At 54.9% G+C, this 16,821-nt stretch overlaps 1 protein-coding gene across 1 annotated transcript; it reads right to left on the minus strand.

The window, feature by feature from the left end:
- Window positions 1-12,462: 12,462 nt before the first annotated feature.
- Window positions 12,463-14,199, minus strand: LOC135817962 (uncharacterized). Its single transcript, XM_065331264.1, has 2 exons — window positions 12,943-14,199; window positions 12,463-12,875 (listed from the first exon to the last, which is right to left on the minus strand). The coding sequence occupies exons 1-2, from the start codon at window positions 14,008-14,010 to the stop codon at window positions 12,840-12,842; spliced, it is 1,104 nt and encodes a 367-aa protein (XP_065187336.1). The 5' UTR covers window positions 14,011-14,199; the 3' UTR covers window positions 12,463-12,839.
- Between the last annotated feature and the right edge of the window lie 2,622 nt (window positions 14,200-16,821).

Here is a 16,821-nt window from a genome sequence, read left to right on the forward strand (position 1 = left end):
GGGCTAGCACGGGAGTAGCGGCAGCGCCAAACCAGGAAGATGAGCTTCTGGATGAAGATCTCCCGGACACGGTAGGCGCCGAGTTGGACTAGCAGGTTTCTGGCAGAGGTGCGCGTGGGCCTCTTGCAACCTCTCCCGGCGCATTGCGATGTGAACCAGTGCAGTCGTAACAAAATCATACGGTAAAATATCGCAAGGGACCGCCGGCAAAGTTGGACAGTGCCCAACTCTTGCGATCTGCCCCGGCGACGTAACGATCCCGTACAATTTTGCCCAAAAGTGGTGTTTTTTGTTCGTTTTTTTTTTACTAAGTACACAACCTACTCGTCAGAAGGGGATAAGACAACAGAGTATACAATGACAAAACAGCAGGGAGAGTAGGGGCTGCAAAGCAAGCCTGTGCTGGTGAGGCAAGCCCACAACACCGACCTATGGTCTCGGCGTTAACGTGAGCTTGCGCACCATAGCCTAAAAGAAGGGGGTGATTTAGTGCTATAAAGACAAGAGAAGGTGAGGTAGAATGGATGAGGAGAAAGAGAGAGAGAGAGAGAGAGAGAGAGAGAGAGAGAGAGAGAGTGAGTGAGAGTGAGAGAGAGAGAGAGAGAGGGGGGGGGGGGGGGTGGTTGGGGTGGAGAGAGAACAAGAAGAGAGAAAAATAGATTCAAAGGCAGTTCAGATGCAGTGAACATCATGCAATGCTTGGGGGGGAGCTTCAGGATGGAAATATTTCTGAACTGTTAGAGGGAGTCTGTGGCCCAAAGCCACTGGCTTCGGCGAAGATGGTAGTGGACGTTCGCTTTGAAGGATTGTAGGCCCTTTGGAGATGGTGGTTTGGTGAAGAGGGAGGATGGCAGCGCGTTCCAGGTGTTGATGATGTTGTATGGAAAGGCGCGTCTTAGGTAGTTAGGAGCGCCTGGAGGGAGAACATTTTCCAGTTGGTAGGGGTGTGAAGCAGACTGTTGGCATTGTCTCCGGGTTACAGGTGCGGCATGGTGGACGACGAGAGGAGGGACCATGGATCTCAGCAGAGGAGGACTTGGTTGGCCCAGTAGCTTGTAGACGAAAGTCAGTGCCGCCACTGTCCGTCGGGCCTCTAGGCTCTGTAGCAAGATGTTGGGTCCCAGGATGTGGAGGGCACGCCTCTGCACTCTATTAAGGTGTTCAAGGTTAGTGGGAGCAGCTCCCATCCAGACAAGGGGAGCGTACTCGAGCAGGGGCCGGACGAAGCCGTGATACACGGCCAGCATGCCACGGCAGTCCAGAACACGAGCAGCTCTACGTAGGAGGCCAAGACGTGAGTTTGCCCTGGCAGCAACTGACCGGAGATGGGCGGAAAAGGATAGCTTGGAGTCAACCATAACTCCGAGGAGCTTGAGGTGTGGCTGTTGTGGGATGACCTCCCCTCCAAAGTTTATTGCGGGGACAGGCCAAGGCTGCTGTCGATGGCAGGAGATTCGTAGGAGCTGCGACTTGGATGGTTCAAACTTAACATGCCACTTTGTTCCCCATGCATGTAACGCATTAACGGAAGCTTGAAGACTGTCAGCTTGGTGTATGGCATCATCGCGTGTATTGACGCAGGCATACAGCGTGGTGTCGTCTGCAAATGTTCCCATTTCAGACCCTGGAGCCAGGCAGCTATCAGCATCATTTACATATACTAGGAACAGGGACGGTCCAAGGATGCTGCCTTGTGGCACTCCTGCAGAGATCGGATAGCGATCGGAGCTCTGCCGCCGATGACCACTTCCAGCGAACGACCTGTTAAGTAGTCTCTAAGCCAGTCCAGGAGGGGGCCCTTCACACCGATGTTCCGCAACTTGTGCAGTACACCTGTGTGGGAGACTTTGTCAAAAGCCCCGGCGATGTCGACAGCAAGCACCTCCACAGATCCACCAAGGCCAGATGTGGCCGACCACTTGTGGTGTAGTCCCGTAAGTAGATCGGATGGACCTAGGCCTCGGCGAAAGCCAAATTGCCTTGGTGATAGGAGGTTTTGTCCCTCCAGAAAGTTCATTAACTGCCGGTTGATGATGGACTCCATTACTTTGGAACATATAGAAAGCAGCGAGACTGGTCGGTAATTCTTTTCAGCGGATTTGGAGGACTTTTTGTATACTGGAACTACTCGGGCAACCTTCCATGCCTGTGGTTGGTGGCCAGTACTGAAAGACAGGGAGAAGAGGCGTACTAGGGGCCCCGCAAGCTCAGTTGCGCATTCCTTGAGTACCCTAGCTGGGATATTGTCCGGTCCAGTGGCTTTGGAGGAGTCGAGTCTTGCCAGATGTCGTCGTACTGTGTCAGCCCGGAAATGGATCCTTGTGACTGATGGAGTTTCACTGTCGCCAGAGGCAGCAGGCAGGCTGTCCACTGATATGTCGGAGGCAAGACTGCATTTCTTGGAAAAGAATGATCCAAAGCAGTTTGCCTTTGCCAGGTTGGTTGCGCATTCCTGCCCATGTGCATCAATCAGGGTTGGGATATCAGAGGAGCGCTTAACACCAGCGACTGATTTCATCACCGACCACCACTGTTTGTCACGCAGATTACCCGCACAGAGCTTAGCCTGGACACGCCGTTCCCAAGCTAGGCGGGCCGTGTCCATCACAGTTGAGGCATGGTTGACTGATTGTAAAAATGTTTGCTTCAGAGGCTCAGAAGATGGAAATCTCCTCCAGCGCCGCCAGGCCTGTTCCTTGAGGACTACTGCGTCCAGACACTCTGGGTTCCACCATGGAGGGTCAGAGGGTGCTGTAGTGTATTGCTTGCACGGGATAAATCGGTGCATGCCCACTAGAATTGTCTCTGAGATGACATCCCAGACCTTGTTGCAATCGGTATGGGGAGCAGTGACTTGCAGCCAATCTACGGATCTGAAGTGTGCCCTCAGTCTCGACCAATCGGCTTTGTTGTAGCGCCATACTGTTCTAGTAGAGCTCTCCTCCTCTGAGGGAGAAACTGTCAAGAAGTCTGCGGTGATGACCGCATGGTCAGAGCGTCCAAGGGGCTTACAGATAGAAGTGCTCACATGTCCAGGCAAGTCTGAAAGGACAAGGTCTAGAATGGCATCACCTCTTGTGGGATCCGTGATATGCTGCGTGAGGCAATAAGCAGATGCTAGATCCTCCAGTGCAAGGCCAGCTAATGTTGTTTTACTACTTTTGAGCCAGGCGGAATTGTGGACATTAAAGTCCCCTGCAATGACTACATGGTCACCGAGTTGCTGTGCTGCAAGTAATGAGCTGTCTAGGTAGTCGATGACGGAGCAGTGTGTGAACCGTTCGCGCCGGTGATCGCTGGTGCCAGGGGCCAGACTTTGTCAAAATTTCAAACCAAGACTCATCCTAAATTTTCCTAATTGAAGCTAAAAATGAGGTCTGTTCGCCATTCTTGTAGTCGTTTCAAGGTGGCAAATTACCAACCCGTCCTTCTTGGATGATCTGCTTGACTGTTGTGCAACTTATGAGACAAATACAATTTGTTCAAGGTTTGGGTTTGTGTGTTTCCAAAATCGATTTTCACGCTCCGATCATCAGTGGAAATACGGAACTAAAGAGATCAAGGGAAAAACAAAGGTTAAAAATCCAAAGAAGTGTGACACATGACGGGTAACTTGTGGTAAGTATTACAAAAAGTGAGAACTAAAATAAAGAGTAAGTGTGACAAACGGGCATGAACAGTGCAGAAACAACTCATGAACACGGGGTGCAAACTCACGAAAATAACCTAAGTGCTAAACATGTTCTTTTTGCTTACACAAATCGGGCTTATGCGTACGAATACAAACAGCTTCAAGGACCTTCAACTGCTGGACATAACGGGCACGACACAGTACAGAGAAGTGGGAATCATCATACACACTCAAACAATCGGGACGAGATAACAAATGCAAGTACACAGCTGACTTCTTACGAATTTCACCCTCATCAGCTCCATCACCTTCCCTGCCACCTGACTCCTCCTCGTCCGTTTTATCACCATCACCACCAGCCGTCTCATCGTCATCCGCCCCGTCGCCATCCGCCGCCTCGTCATCACCCGCCTCGTCATCACCCGCCTCGTCGTCATGTGTATCCTCGCCTTCATCCGCCTCGTCGTCATCTGTATCCTCGTCATCCGCCGCATCATCACCCAACTCATATTCACCACCAGTCAGTCGTCTGATACCATCCATGTTTTCCTTCCTACGTCTGTCCCGTGCCACTGTCCTTACCTCATCTACGTCCCGAGATTGTGTTCCGTTTTCCCCCCGGCTTCCGGTCTCCTTCGATGCTCCGTGTGGGCCTTGGCCATTCCTAGCATATATTTCGGTTGAATAATTGGCGGTCGACCTCCGTGGTCTCTGGACCCACGGATCAAGCGCCGGAGGGTGCTGCGGTGTCCGCAAAGCCGGATACTGTGTCAAAGAAATGGGATCAATTTCTGTGATTGGCGGTACTGTCGTTGTTGCCGACTCCTCCCCAACCCCAGCCACCAACGGCACTGGTGGTGGCGGCAAGGGCAACGGTGGAGAAGGCACATTCGGTTGGCTTAGTGATCCACCACTCTTCCTCTGCACCGTGTGTTCGACTTGCTCTGGTTGTGTCGGTGGTAGAGGGAGCGGGTTCTTGCGTGGTCTTCCCCGCTTTGGGCGCTTCGCTTTTGCTGCGTCCGGCAGCATGTGAAGTGGTACATGCTGCGTCCGGCAGCATGTGAAGTGGTACATGCTGCTTGATACGTGCGCTCAGGTGTTGAAGGGTCCTACCAACGTACCGGCTATCACAATTCCGGCACTCAAATTGGTAGACCTAAGTGGCTCAATAGGTGGGATGGTAGGACATCCTTCCTCACCGTGAACGCACTATCGTAGTGAACACAGGGATGAAGTGCGCCGCAAAGTATGTTTGTGTAACTAGCGTTTTGATTGTGCGGCACAATGTCTGTGATGCCTCTCCTTTCCAAGGTAAGGAAAGGTAGACTGGGTAACGCACCAAAAGACAAAAACGGAAGAAAATCAAAAGCACAATGCATGAATAGTAATTACAATAAAGGTACTTCAAGTAACAGCAAGAGTACATAACCCCCTGGGGGGTTATGTACTCTTGGTAACAGGGAGAGTGGTGACCAAGAGAGGACAGTATACCGTTAGTAATAGTATGGGGTGCTTCCATAAGCATGCCGTGAAACGTCAACGGGAACGAGTTCATGGAAATGCACGTAAACACGGCGTGATTTAGGATTGCACATCAGACGCTCCGCTCCATGTAACACTGTAGTGGCCCTACATTTTTACTCCACAAAATAATAACCAGTTTTCAAAGCTTTTTTTTTTTTTTTTTTTTTTTTTTCGTTCCTACACCATAACACGCCTGCTCAGGGAAGGGGACCATGAATGATGACTCTCGGGTAGATGGCGGGGAGCCGATCTCCTTGGCTGAACGTCGTTCTGCCAGCCTCGGTTCTTCCACGGACCGCCATTCCAGCAATGGCGGCCGAGGCCATATTAGGGGTGACGTCACTGACGTATCTGTGTCACGTGATTTACGTACAGATAGATCTACTGTTGTGGACATGGAAATCCGGTCGCACGTCTAGCGGACCCAGGGTGCTGGCCATGCAGCCATGGGTAAGCGGTACACACATGCATTTTATGCGCTGCAGCGCGCTAGTCGCATCGGATCAACATTGCCCAGCACGCAGCGTTCTGTACGCGCTGAGGGCGCCGGCCCCGGTCAATCGACCGGATTTCCATGTCCACGACAGTAGATCATGCTCACGGGACAGATCTCAATCTCCACCCCACTCACGATCTCCCCCTCGTTCTGCTTCACCTGAACAATGTACACATACACGCCATATAGGGGCTGTTAGTTACTACATGTGCACGTAGATCTAGATCTCGATCTCAATCTGCGGACAGATCTCGGTCGGTGTCACGGTCGCGTGCTACGCACGGGTCCCGATTGAGTGCCCGGGGGCCGCATTGCCGTGACATTGGTCACCCAGACGGCGCGAGTCGCACCGTTTTTCTCCAGGCACCGGGACTCAACTAGTACTGGCACTAGGCACTAGTACACTGTACTAGCTCTGGTATGTCAGATAGTGACTCCGACCGTCAGATAGTGACTCCAACAGTGCTAGTGACACATATCCGTCATCGGACGACTCGGCTGCCCACGAGCATCGCCATGGTAGCGGTAGTCCAGCTCACGCTGGCGGCGCGGGCTTCGACCCTAAGGGGTTGGAGGACGACTCTGTATGGTCTCCCCCCCCCCCCCCCTCGCACATGGCCTGGTGTCTACGGGAACACTGCCGTGGTTCCCTGTCCTTTGCTGAGCGTCGACGGGTGCGGAAACTGTGTCCCTGGCCAGCCGTGGAGGAAACGAGATGTCCACGCATGGACCCGTTCCTGTCGGATGTACAGGGCCTGGCCAATGCCAAGAGAGCGGATAGAATGCTGGCCAACATCCAACAAAAGGTTTCGGATGTTTTCCGTCCCCTGGCCGTGCTCTGGGCTGCGATTGAGCAGGGCCGGACGGTCCACGAACTGACCGAGCTGGTCCAGATGGCGATCGTCATGATGGGCGACGCCTCGAATGTGTTGTCGGAGACACGCCGTCAGCGCCTCATGGCAGCGCTGCCAAAGAGATGCCCGAAGAGCCTGCTGCAGGGCTTGCATCCTTCTGGTGATCTCCTCTTCGGTGATGGCTTTTCCCGCGAGTACAAACGGAAGTGCCAGGAAATGGATGTATTCCAGCCACGGCCTTCTGGGCGGCGCCCGGGGACCGCGCAGGACCGGTCGCAGCCTACCAGTCCTGACCATTTTTCTGGTCGCTCCAGGTACCGGTCAGATCCAGTGCTGTTCTGCCCATACGACAGGGCAGTACGGGGCCATGTCACCCGCCGGCCTGAGAAGCATTTCCGCCAGCCAGCAAAAAACGGCCGAGGCCAGCCCTTTCGCGGGCGCCCTCGAGGTCGTTGACGACCTCCCCCATGCCTGGCTGCCTTACGGAAGCCCCTACCCCCAAGGTAGCGGGCCAATTGGAGCATTTTGCGGCAGTGTGGCGAGACCTAACGCAGGATGCGTGGGTGTTGAAGATCGTCTCAGGGTACTTATATTGCTTACACCTCCACACCATTCCTTGCCAGCGGTCCGCTCCGACAGAGATGTGGTTCCCTCCCGAAAAATGCACCATCGTCCACCAGGAAATAGAGGATCTCTTATCCAAAGGTGCAGTTCGACCGGTGAGCCCATCTCCCAGCCAGATCGTGAGCCGGTTATTCACCGTACCCAAGAAGGGTACCACCGCCGAACGTCCCGTCATCGACCTCCGCCACCTGAATGAGCACGTGCAGTACGAGCACTTCCAGATGGAGGGTCTCCATCTTGTTCCCCTATCAGTCGGAGAGGGCAATTGGCTCACAAACCTAGACCTCAAAGACGCGTACTTCACCATGCCGATCCATCCTCAGCACCGCCGGCTCCTGCGCTTCCGGTAGGGGGGGGGGGGCAAGTCTACGAGTTTCAGTGTCTGCCGTTCGGCCTGTCCAGCCCCCCCCCCCCCGGTATTCACGAAGTTGATGAAGGTCCCAATCAGTGTTCTTTTTCGTCAGGGCATTCGTCTCATCCTGTATCTCGATGACCTTCTCCTGATTGCCGAGTCGCGGCCGGCCGCCGTGCTGCAGACGCAGCAGGCAATTCAACTCCTAGAATCTCTGGGTTTCGTAATCAATCGGAAGAAGTCCATTCCCGAGCCTTAAGCGGGATTCACAGAAGCTTTGTTTGCGATGCGACACGCGATGCGACGCGATCTGCGATGGATGCGTGCGATGCGAACTCGCGAAATACCATTCACAGAAGAAGTCAGCGATGCGACAAAGTCTTGCTGATTTGGTTACGTCACCATGATATTCGCGCGGTTTGATACAACTTGTAAATATTTATAGGCAACTCTTGAACCTTTGTACAACTTTGCTGTAGAAAAGGTCAAAATCGTACGCCAAATCGCTTGTCGCATCGCATCGCATCGCAAAAGTTAAGCCAAGCTCAACTTAAGCAACAGATCTAGTTCCTAGGATTTCAGTTGAACTCTGTGGCCATGACGATGTCTGTGCCGATCGACAAGGCGCGGAAACTCCAGCAGGAGTGCCACCGAGCCCTGTCCCAGCCCTACCTGTCCATCTGCGCATTGACCTCACTCCTGGACAGGATGCTTGCGTGCTCCCCGGGCATGTTTCTGGCTCCACTGCCTTCAGCAGTTGAAGATTGCAGCCCTTCATCGCCATCAGAGCTACCTTGCCATGGTACGCCGGAAGCCAGGACGGAGTTGGCGTGGTGGGCAGCAGATCTAGAAACTTGGGACGGTCGCTCGATTCTCAAACCTCCCGCTCAGCTCACCATATTCTCCGATGCGTCCCTGCTCGGCTGGGGAGCGGTGTGCAGCACAACGAGTACCGGGGGTCAATGGTCCCCTACCGAGGCCAATCTCCACATCAATGCTCTGGAATTTATCGTTGCCTCATTTGCGGTGAAAGCCTTTCATCACCGGGCCTCGTACCGTCCCCTGCACATCAAGTTATTGATCGACAACACGACAGCCGTCAGCAACTATCCTGTCCCAGATCGCTTGCGATCTCTGGAGATGGGCGGTCCAACACGATATCCGCCTCCAGGTGGAATATGTGCCGAGCGAGGAGAACCCAGCGGACCATCCTTCTCGGGGCTCCCTCTCCGAGTCTGGCGACTGGCGCCTGGACACTGCTCTGTTCTGCAGGATTCAGAAAGCGACTCCTTGGACCTTGGTGCTAGATCTGTTCGCATCTCGACTGAACACTCTACTTCCCGCCTTCTATGCTTAGAGGCCGGATCCTGAGGCTCTTGCTCTGGATGCATTCTCTCAGGATTGGAGTCTCCCTCATCAGGACGCGGTGTATGCCTTCACAACCATTCTGCCTACTGGACAGGGTGCTTCATCGTGTGGCCTCACTCCATACTTGCCGGATTTTTCTGGTCGCACCAATATGGGATACGCAGCCGTGGTACGCGACTTTGCTGCAATTGTTGGTCGATTTCCCCAGGCTTCTGCCCACATTCGACTGCCTGCTGCTCTCACCCTCGGGCCGTCCACACCCACTGGTACTGTCCCGCCACCTGCGCCTCGCCGCATGGCCTATGTCCAGCAGCGCTTCAATGCAGCAGGACTTTCTCCACTGGTCGTGCGACTCCTCTCCTCCTCTTGGCGGTCATCAACCAATGCCATTTCCTGGTGAGAGCGCATCTCCATCTCCTCACTGCGCAAACTACTAGTCGTGCACCTCGCATCATTAGGGACCTTTCGCACCCCGCGTACGGATACGAAACGAATGCTGATTCGTCACCTGGGTTCGAGGATTCGTCAGAGTCCCTGCGGAGAACTCGTTTTCACGAATGGAAGCCTCTTCATTCGTGGCACGCTCCGAATCCGTCAGGTACACATTTATTTGGATAGGTATGTAACCCTCTCTGAAAGGCTACAGAGTATCTCAACACACAAAGAATCGGAACCCAGGAAATTACTCTCGCCATGACGGGTAAAATCAAACTCTCTCTCCTGCCTTCAGCAAGAAGCGCGGGAAGACCAAAGGAAAAGGGTGTCACGTGTGGGGCTAGGTTCCCGCCACGGCAGCGATATCACGAGACAGCATGCGTCACTACTTGTACAAGGGTCTACACCTCCCCCTCCTTTGAAAGGCCATGACCTCATGGCCGGGGGTGGAAAAAAAAGTATACTTATAAACAGCAAGGCCTCGAAAAGTGACTTAGGGTATGTGAAGAAAACGATGAGAAAAGTTGCATGCGGCAATGGGGTATACATGTAATCTCATTCAAACACGGAACACGGTCCGAAAACATGGAGAGATTAAAAAAAAAAGGTAAGTATTGAAGTGGGGCGGGCGCTGCCGCCTCAGAAACTACCGCTGCGTAATACTGGGGTGGGCTACGGCGATCGGCACATGTTACGTGCAAAAACATGAGTAGAAAATCAAGGCATGCAAAAGCAAAGATTCGCAAAGCAGAACAGCAGGTAGGAATGACAAGTGCAGTCATCGAGTCAGAGTACCTGTCCTCCCGTCTACGTGATCAGACGGTCAGTTGAGTACCACACACGGTGCGACTGTGGCGGGGGTAGGCGAACATCACCAGCTGTGAACTGGACGCCTGGTGTGTACTGGGGACAGGGATCAGCGTTGACAGTTGGCACCGGAGCAGGGTTGGGTGCCGGAACAGGAACGGTCGGTTGAGGGCCGTGGAACGGCTTCAGGCGATCGACATGGACTATGTGTGACTTCTGGTCGGAGCACCCCTGAATTTCCAAGACCACGTCATCCAGGAGACGGGCAACACGGTACGGGCCTTTCCACGGCCGGTGGAACTTGCTGCACAGACCAACTTTCACAGCCGGGTTGTGGAGGAGAACCAGATCGTCCGGCTTGAACGGGTTGGCACGACTACGAACATCATAGGCTGTCTTCTGACGTTTCTGAGCCTTGGCACCGCACTCACGAGCAAGTTCATAGGCATGTTGGAGGGACTGTTGCAGTTGGCTGACGTACTCGGGTACGGACACTGATGGTCTGGTAGGCGTAGAATACATCAGATCCATCGGGAGTCGGATCTCTCTGCCGAACATCAGGTAGGTCGGTGTATGCTGAGTCGATGAGTGGCAACTGGTACGATAGGCTAGTAGACACCGCTGCAGGTACAGATCCCAGGTGTCATGGTGACCTGCAACGTGCTTGCTGATCATGGCGGCTAGGGTCCGGTTCATCCGCTCCACTAAGCCGTCACTTTGCGGCCGGTAGGGTGTGGTCTGTGTCTTCCTCATATCCAGAAGCTCGCACATCGCCTTAAACAGCTTCGAGGTGAACTGGGCACCCTGGTCCGAATGGATGGACTCCGGCACTCCAAAACGGCAAATGAAACCGTCGACGAGCGCGGACGCGACAGTCTCGGCACGGATGTCGGGGAGAGCGTACGCCTCAGTCCACTTTGTGAAATAATCGCAAACAACTAAGATGTACCGGTTGTTTCGGGCAGTGGTCGGCAGTGGGCCCAGCAAGTCCAGGGCAATGCGCTGCATGGGGTATGCAGCAAGCTCTTCCTGCATGGGAGCCGTGCGCGAAGGGATGGGACCCTTCCGCTCCTGACACTCCTGGCAGGCGGCACAGTATCTGGTGACATCCGCCTGCATGAACGGCCAATAGAATCGGTCCTTGAATTTGGCGAGTGTCCGCTCTGCGCCCAGATGACCGCCGCTGACTTCCGAGTGAGCAGACTTCAGGACATCAGGTCGGAGTTGGCGGGGAACAATGAGTTGCAAGCGCGACTCAGCACTGGCGTCATAGTAGGTCCGGTACAGAATGCCTTGGACAAGCTGGATGCGAGACCATTGAGACCACAAGCGTAAGAGGCCTCTGGACGCACCTTTCAGGGCCACATCTGAACGCTTCGGTCGATCCAGCAGTGCACTCTGCCATCCGGACATCTTGGCGAGGTCCGGGTCACTCTCCTGGGAGTTCAGCAGGTCTTCACGAGTCCATACTGAGCACCAACTGGGTGGGTCTGGCAACGCAGCACGGACGGTGATGTGGGTGCTCGGGGCGTCTTCCACAACACTCACGGGATGGTCCGGTGTTGGATGCGGCAGTCTGGACAGTCCGTGCGCGTTGGCATGGCGCCTACCCGGTCGGTGAATGATGACGAAGTCGAACGCTGCTAACCGCTCCAACCAACGAGCGAAAAGTGGAGGTGGTTCCTTGAAGGAATGAAGCCAGGTCAGAGATTGGTGGTCGGTGCGGAGTGTGAACTGAGCGCCCGCGAGGTAGTGGCGGAAATGTTCGATGAACGTGATAACGGCAAGCAGTTCACGCTTCGTGGCGGAGTAGTTCCGTTGGGACTTGGTGAGTGATTTGCTGGCATAGGCCACAACACATTCACGCCCATGGGAGTCACACTGGCTCAGACGCGTCCGTGTCCAGGAGGAACGGTCGACCAGGATCGGGGTAGGCCAAGACAGGGGCAGTGACAAGCTGGTGCCTCAACGCTTCGAACGCGTCCTGGCAGGCAGGAGTCCACTGGAAGGAGGCTTGCTTCTCGGTGAGCTTGTTGAGAGGGGCAGCAATGGTGGAGAAGTTGGGGATGAATCGACGGTAGTAGGTCGCGAATCCGGTGAACTGTCGTACGGCGGTTGGGGATGATGGGGTGGGCCAGTCGCGGACAGCAGCATACTTTGCTGGGTCAGGAGATACACCCTCGGCGGACAGCCGGTGGCCCAGGAATGTGACAGAGTCCGCGAACAAACGGCACTTCTGCGGCTTGATCTTCAGGCCGGCTTGTCGCAAGCGTTGGAGGACCGTACGCAAGTGCCGGAAGTGCTCTCCGACCGATCGTGAGTAGATCACGAAATCATCCAGGTAGACCATGCAGATAGAGCCCTGAAGGTCGCCGAGCACCTCGTTCATCAACCGCTGGAATGTTGCAGGCGCGTTGCATAGCCCAAATGGCATGGACCGCCACTCGTATAAGCCGAACGGTGTCACAAACGCTGCCCTCTGGCGAGCCGCTTGGTCGAGCTCCACCTGCCAGTATCCGCTGGTCAGGTCCAGGGTGGAGAATACAGTGGCACTGGACATCTGGTCAATGGCAGTACCGACACGTGGGATGGGGTAGGCTTCCTTGATGGTGATGGCGTTCAGCTTTCTGTAGTCTACGCACAGTCGGAGTGACTGGTCAGGCTTCCGCACAGTAACGATCGGGGCAGACCATGGACTGGTCGACGGTGAGATAATGTCTCTGTGTAGCAGGTCGTCGACGTGAGCCTTCACCTCAGACTGAAGGTGGACAGGAATGCGCCTGGGTGCCTGGCGGATGGGGCGTTCAGAGCTAGTCTCCACCGTGTGGGTGATAAGCGAGGTGGTGCCCAGGTCCTGCGGTCCGGTGGATATGACATCCGAGTACTCAGACAGCAGTTCGGCGAGCTCCTTGGTGTTCCCGTCGTCCAGAGGTGGTCTCTCAAAGAGGTCGAACGGCTGGGTGGCTGGGTTCTCTGCTGGAACAGTGGCATTGCAGCAGGCAGCCAGAGGAGCAGGCGGAAGACTTGGCTCATCGTCCATGGTAGTGCACGAGTGCAGCTCACCAATGATTGTGTCTTTCGGAATCGTGACTGGTTTGAGGGAGAGGTTCTGCAGACAGATGGGTACATATTCCCGGCATGACTTGTCCTCTACTAGGGTAGGTGTCATAGCCAAGAGGTGCTTGTCCAGGAACCGTGTGCGGGGCTCAATCAGAGCAACCGAGCCGAAAGAACCAGCCTGTTCCGGGACAGAAGCCGGAGCCAACGTCTGCGAGTACCCGGGGACAACAACAGGGGTAAGCAGCCGCACGAATCGGACAGCCGCGGGACGTGGCGATGCGATCCCGGGTGGTGGGGGTCTGTCCAGTGGATACGTAGTGCCGCCCATCACCAAACAGGAGTTGGACATGTCTATCTGACACTGAGTGGCACGGAGGAAGTCCAGACCGAGAATGCCAGAGACTTCAATGTCAGCGACGAGAAATGGATGACGGCAGCGGACGTCGGACGCAATCTCAATCGGCAGTTCCACCCGACCAGTGACAGCAACAGGACTGCCCGTCACGGATTGAACCGACACCGTAGGCGGGGTTAGACGAGCGGGAGAGACAGCCTTCTGACCGACCAGAGTGTGCCACACAGCAGTGCTAACCAGCGACACAACACTGCCGGTGTCGACCAACAGCGACACTTTCTGGCCTCCAATGTTTGTCGTGATGAAGAGCGATTCGGGCGTGGTGGTACAAGGAACAGTCAGTACAGGAGCAGGGTTACGTGCCGTCAGTACAGCACATGCATCACATACAGCAGGCGGCGAGGATTCACTAGACGATGGACAAACTTGCTCAAGGCACACAGAACAGGGCACACAACCGGTGGTGCCGGAGTGGATCACAGGATCACACAGCAGAGTAGCCATTGCCGGACCCGTGGCAATGGCTTCTAGTGGTTTCCCGAGCGGCCGGGCTGAGTGCGAGGAGGCTGGTTAGCGCCGGTCGTCTGCTGCTGCGGACACTGGCGCTGGAAGTGTCCCGGGCTTCCGCAGGACCAGCACACCCTCTGGCCACGTGCGGTGTTCTGGCTTGATGCTGGTCCTGGACGACCAGCCGCGGTGAGTGTCGTCAGCTTGGCTTCTACTTCAAGTAGGTTTTCCAACCGATCCAACACAGCTGCCAATGCCGGGTCGATGGCTGGTACAGGACGGGAGGTTGGGGCAGGGGCTACTGCCTGCACAGCCACGGGCGGGAGGGGATCGGCCGTCAGTTGCGAGTCTGTTTGCAGGATCGTCTGCATGTGTAGCGCCCGCTGGAGAGCGTCGTCCAGGGTGGCCGGGTTGACCGTACGAACTTGGACGCGCAGGTCGCGGCTGTCCAGGCCAGCGATGAACTGATCCTTCCCAAGAGTGTCCTGGACGGCGGGTTGGGTACGAGTACCTCGCAGTAATCGCTTAAAGGGGAAGTTAAGGCAAAAATTAAAATTTCACCAGTTGTAGTCTTCGGGGTGCTGAGTCGAATGGTCGTGGTCCGAGGAAGCTGAGACGCTCCCTTCCTACTTGAATCCCAATCGAACTCGCGCACTTCCACCGAAACTGGGTGACTGCGCCCTACTAGATGGGGATTTGTATGCAAAATGTCACTAAAAGCGCCATTTCATTCTTATAAAAGCATGGATGACCGCGATTGGCCCATATGTTGTACTCTTTTGGACGCTGAGTCGATTGGTTTTGGTCCGAAAAGGCTGCGATGCAGCGTTCCTCCTTTATTCCCAATCGAACATGGTTGAACAAGCGGTCACGTGCTCCTGCGTACGCCAGTCACCTGGTCACCGTGCCTGCAGGGTACAACTTACTAGCCTGTTTGACCTTTTTTGGGTGCAGTCCTGTCACTCGAGTTGAACTCGAGTTGAACCTTGGTGTGAAATTTGTCGCCTGCTGGCGTGGTGACCAGGTGATTTGGGCACCCAGGAGCACGTGACCGCTTGTTCAGCTATGTTCGATTGGGAATAAAGGAGGAACGCTGCATCGCAGCCTTTTCGGACCAAAACCAGTCGACTCAGCGTCCAAAAGACTACAACATATGGGCCAATCGCGGTCATCCGTGCTTTTATAAGAACGAAATGGCGCTTTTAGTGACATTTTGCATACAAATCCCCATCTAGTAGGGCGCAGTCACCCAGTTTCGGTGGAAGTGCGCGAGTTCGATTGGGATTCAAGTAGGAAGGGAGCGTCTCAGCTTCCTCGGACCAAGACCATTCGACTCAGCACCCCGAAGACTACAACTGGTGAAATTTTAATTTTTGCCTTAACTTCCCCTTTAACGGCTCCCCAGGGCGTTGGCGACGACCCTGCAGCTCAGCCCGATACATGTCGGCTTGCTGGGGCGCATTGAACCGCTGCTCCATGAGCTGCAGCAACTGCGGAAGGGGGCCCTGGCGCACATTGGCATCCAGACTGTGGTAGTAGGAGAGAGCAGCTCCAGACAGATACAGACCAAGGTATGCGATCTGGTGTTGGGGCGTCCAATTGTTCACTTGGGACACAGTCTCGAATTGGAGGAGCCATGATGGCCAGTCACTGTCACGCGCCCCTGTGAACTTGTCCGGCGTGGCCCAGGCACGGACTGGCGCAACTGGCGGAGCTGGTTGCTGGGCACCTGGTGCAGGAACAGGTTGTGCAGCCTGAGGAGCTGGTTGGACCTGCACACCCGGAGCTGCTGGCTGGGGAGCAGGAGGAGCGGCTACGGCCACAGCAGCAGCAGGCTGTGGGGCGGGCTGGGCTTGAGGCTGTGGAGGCGCAGCTTGAGCAGCAGCACCTCTCAGTTGGCGTTGAGCCATGGTAGCAAGGAAAAAAATCAAAACGGGACCGTGGGAACAGTTGAAATAAATTGCAAATCAGGCCGGCGAGCGGAACGGCACGTCAAACAAACTGAAACCGGCGGTGGGGAAAAGACACCGCTGCCACCAGTTGTAACCCTCTCTGAAAGGCTACAGAGTATCTCAACACACAAAGACACAAAGAATCGGAACCCAGGAAATTACTCTCGCCATGACGAGTACCGGTTGAAACCAAAACTCTCTCTCCTGCCTTCAGCAAGAAGCGCGGGAAGACCAAAGCCAAAGGAAAAGGGTGTCACGTGTGGGTCTAGGTTCCCGCCGGCGCCAGGGCCGCCAGGGGGGTGAATGTTGTAGCCACGGCACTACTAGGGAGTTCAGTTCCGGTCACTGAAAAGCGAAAAGTGCAGTCACAGCTCGCCTGTACAAAGTGAATGGGCGCCTCGACTGCTCGAGGCTGCGAGATGCAGTTCGCGGCCCGAGTATCTTCTCCCGCGGCCTTTTCGGCCTTGTCGATGCTATTTTTAGGTAGCTGAGGTCATTACCTTTCCAATGGATGGTGCCACACATGCCATGCTTCCAAGAATAATACGTCCGTGAACTTTTACGTCAAAAAGTGAAAAAATTCACGTAAAATTTGACGTGTTTTACGTGAGTTGACTGTCCCGCACGTAAGTTCATGACGTGAGTTTTTGGAAGTTTCGCTTGGTTATCCCGACCGAATTTGTGTGAGTTTCCGGAATTTTATCGAGATTTATCGAGTTTGTTGGAAGATTTGATATTTGTGCGAACTAAACCCGAATCCTGCCAGGCAGTGACGGTGAAAACGTGTGACTTGTGCAAGTCGGCGCGCACGGCATGCGTGCACACTGCATGCATGCACACATCCTGTATCGCCATG

This window comes from Sycon ciliatum, chromosome 5 (genome assembly GCF_964019385.1).
Source record: "Sycon ciliatum chromosome 5, ocSycCili1.1, whole genome shotgun sequence".
In the NCBI taxonomy this organism is placed as follows: Eukaryota; Metazoa; Porifera; class Calcarea; order Leucosolenida; family Sycettidae; genus Sycon; species Sycon ciliatum.

Excerpts from the sequence above, each read along its gene's own strand:
- LOC135817962 (XM_065331264.1), bottom strand. The coding sequence starts at position 14,010 with ATGGCTACTCTGCTGTGTGATCCTGTGATCCACTCCGGCACCACCGGT. Across the intron at positions 12,876-12,942 it reads TATCCACCGGACCGCAGGAC|CCAGGCGCATTCCTGTCCAC; the intron begins CTGGGCACCACC and ends TCCGCCAGGCAC.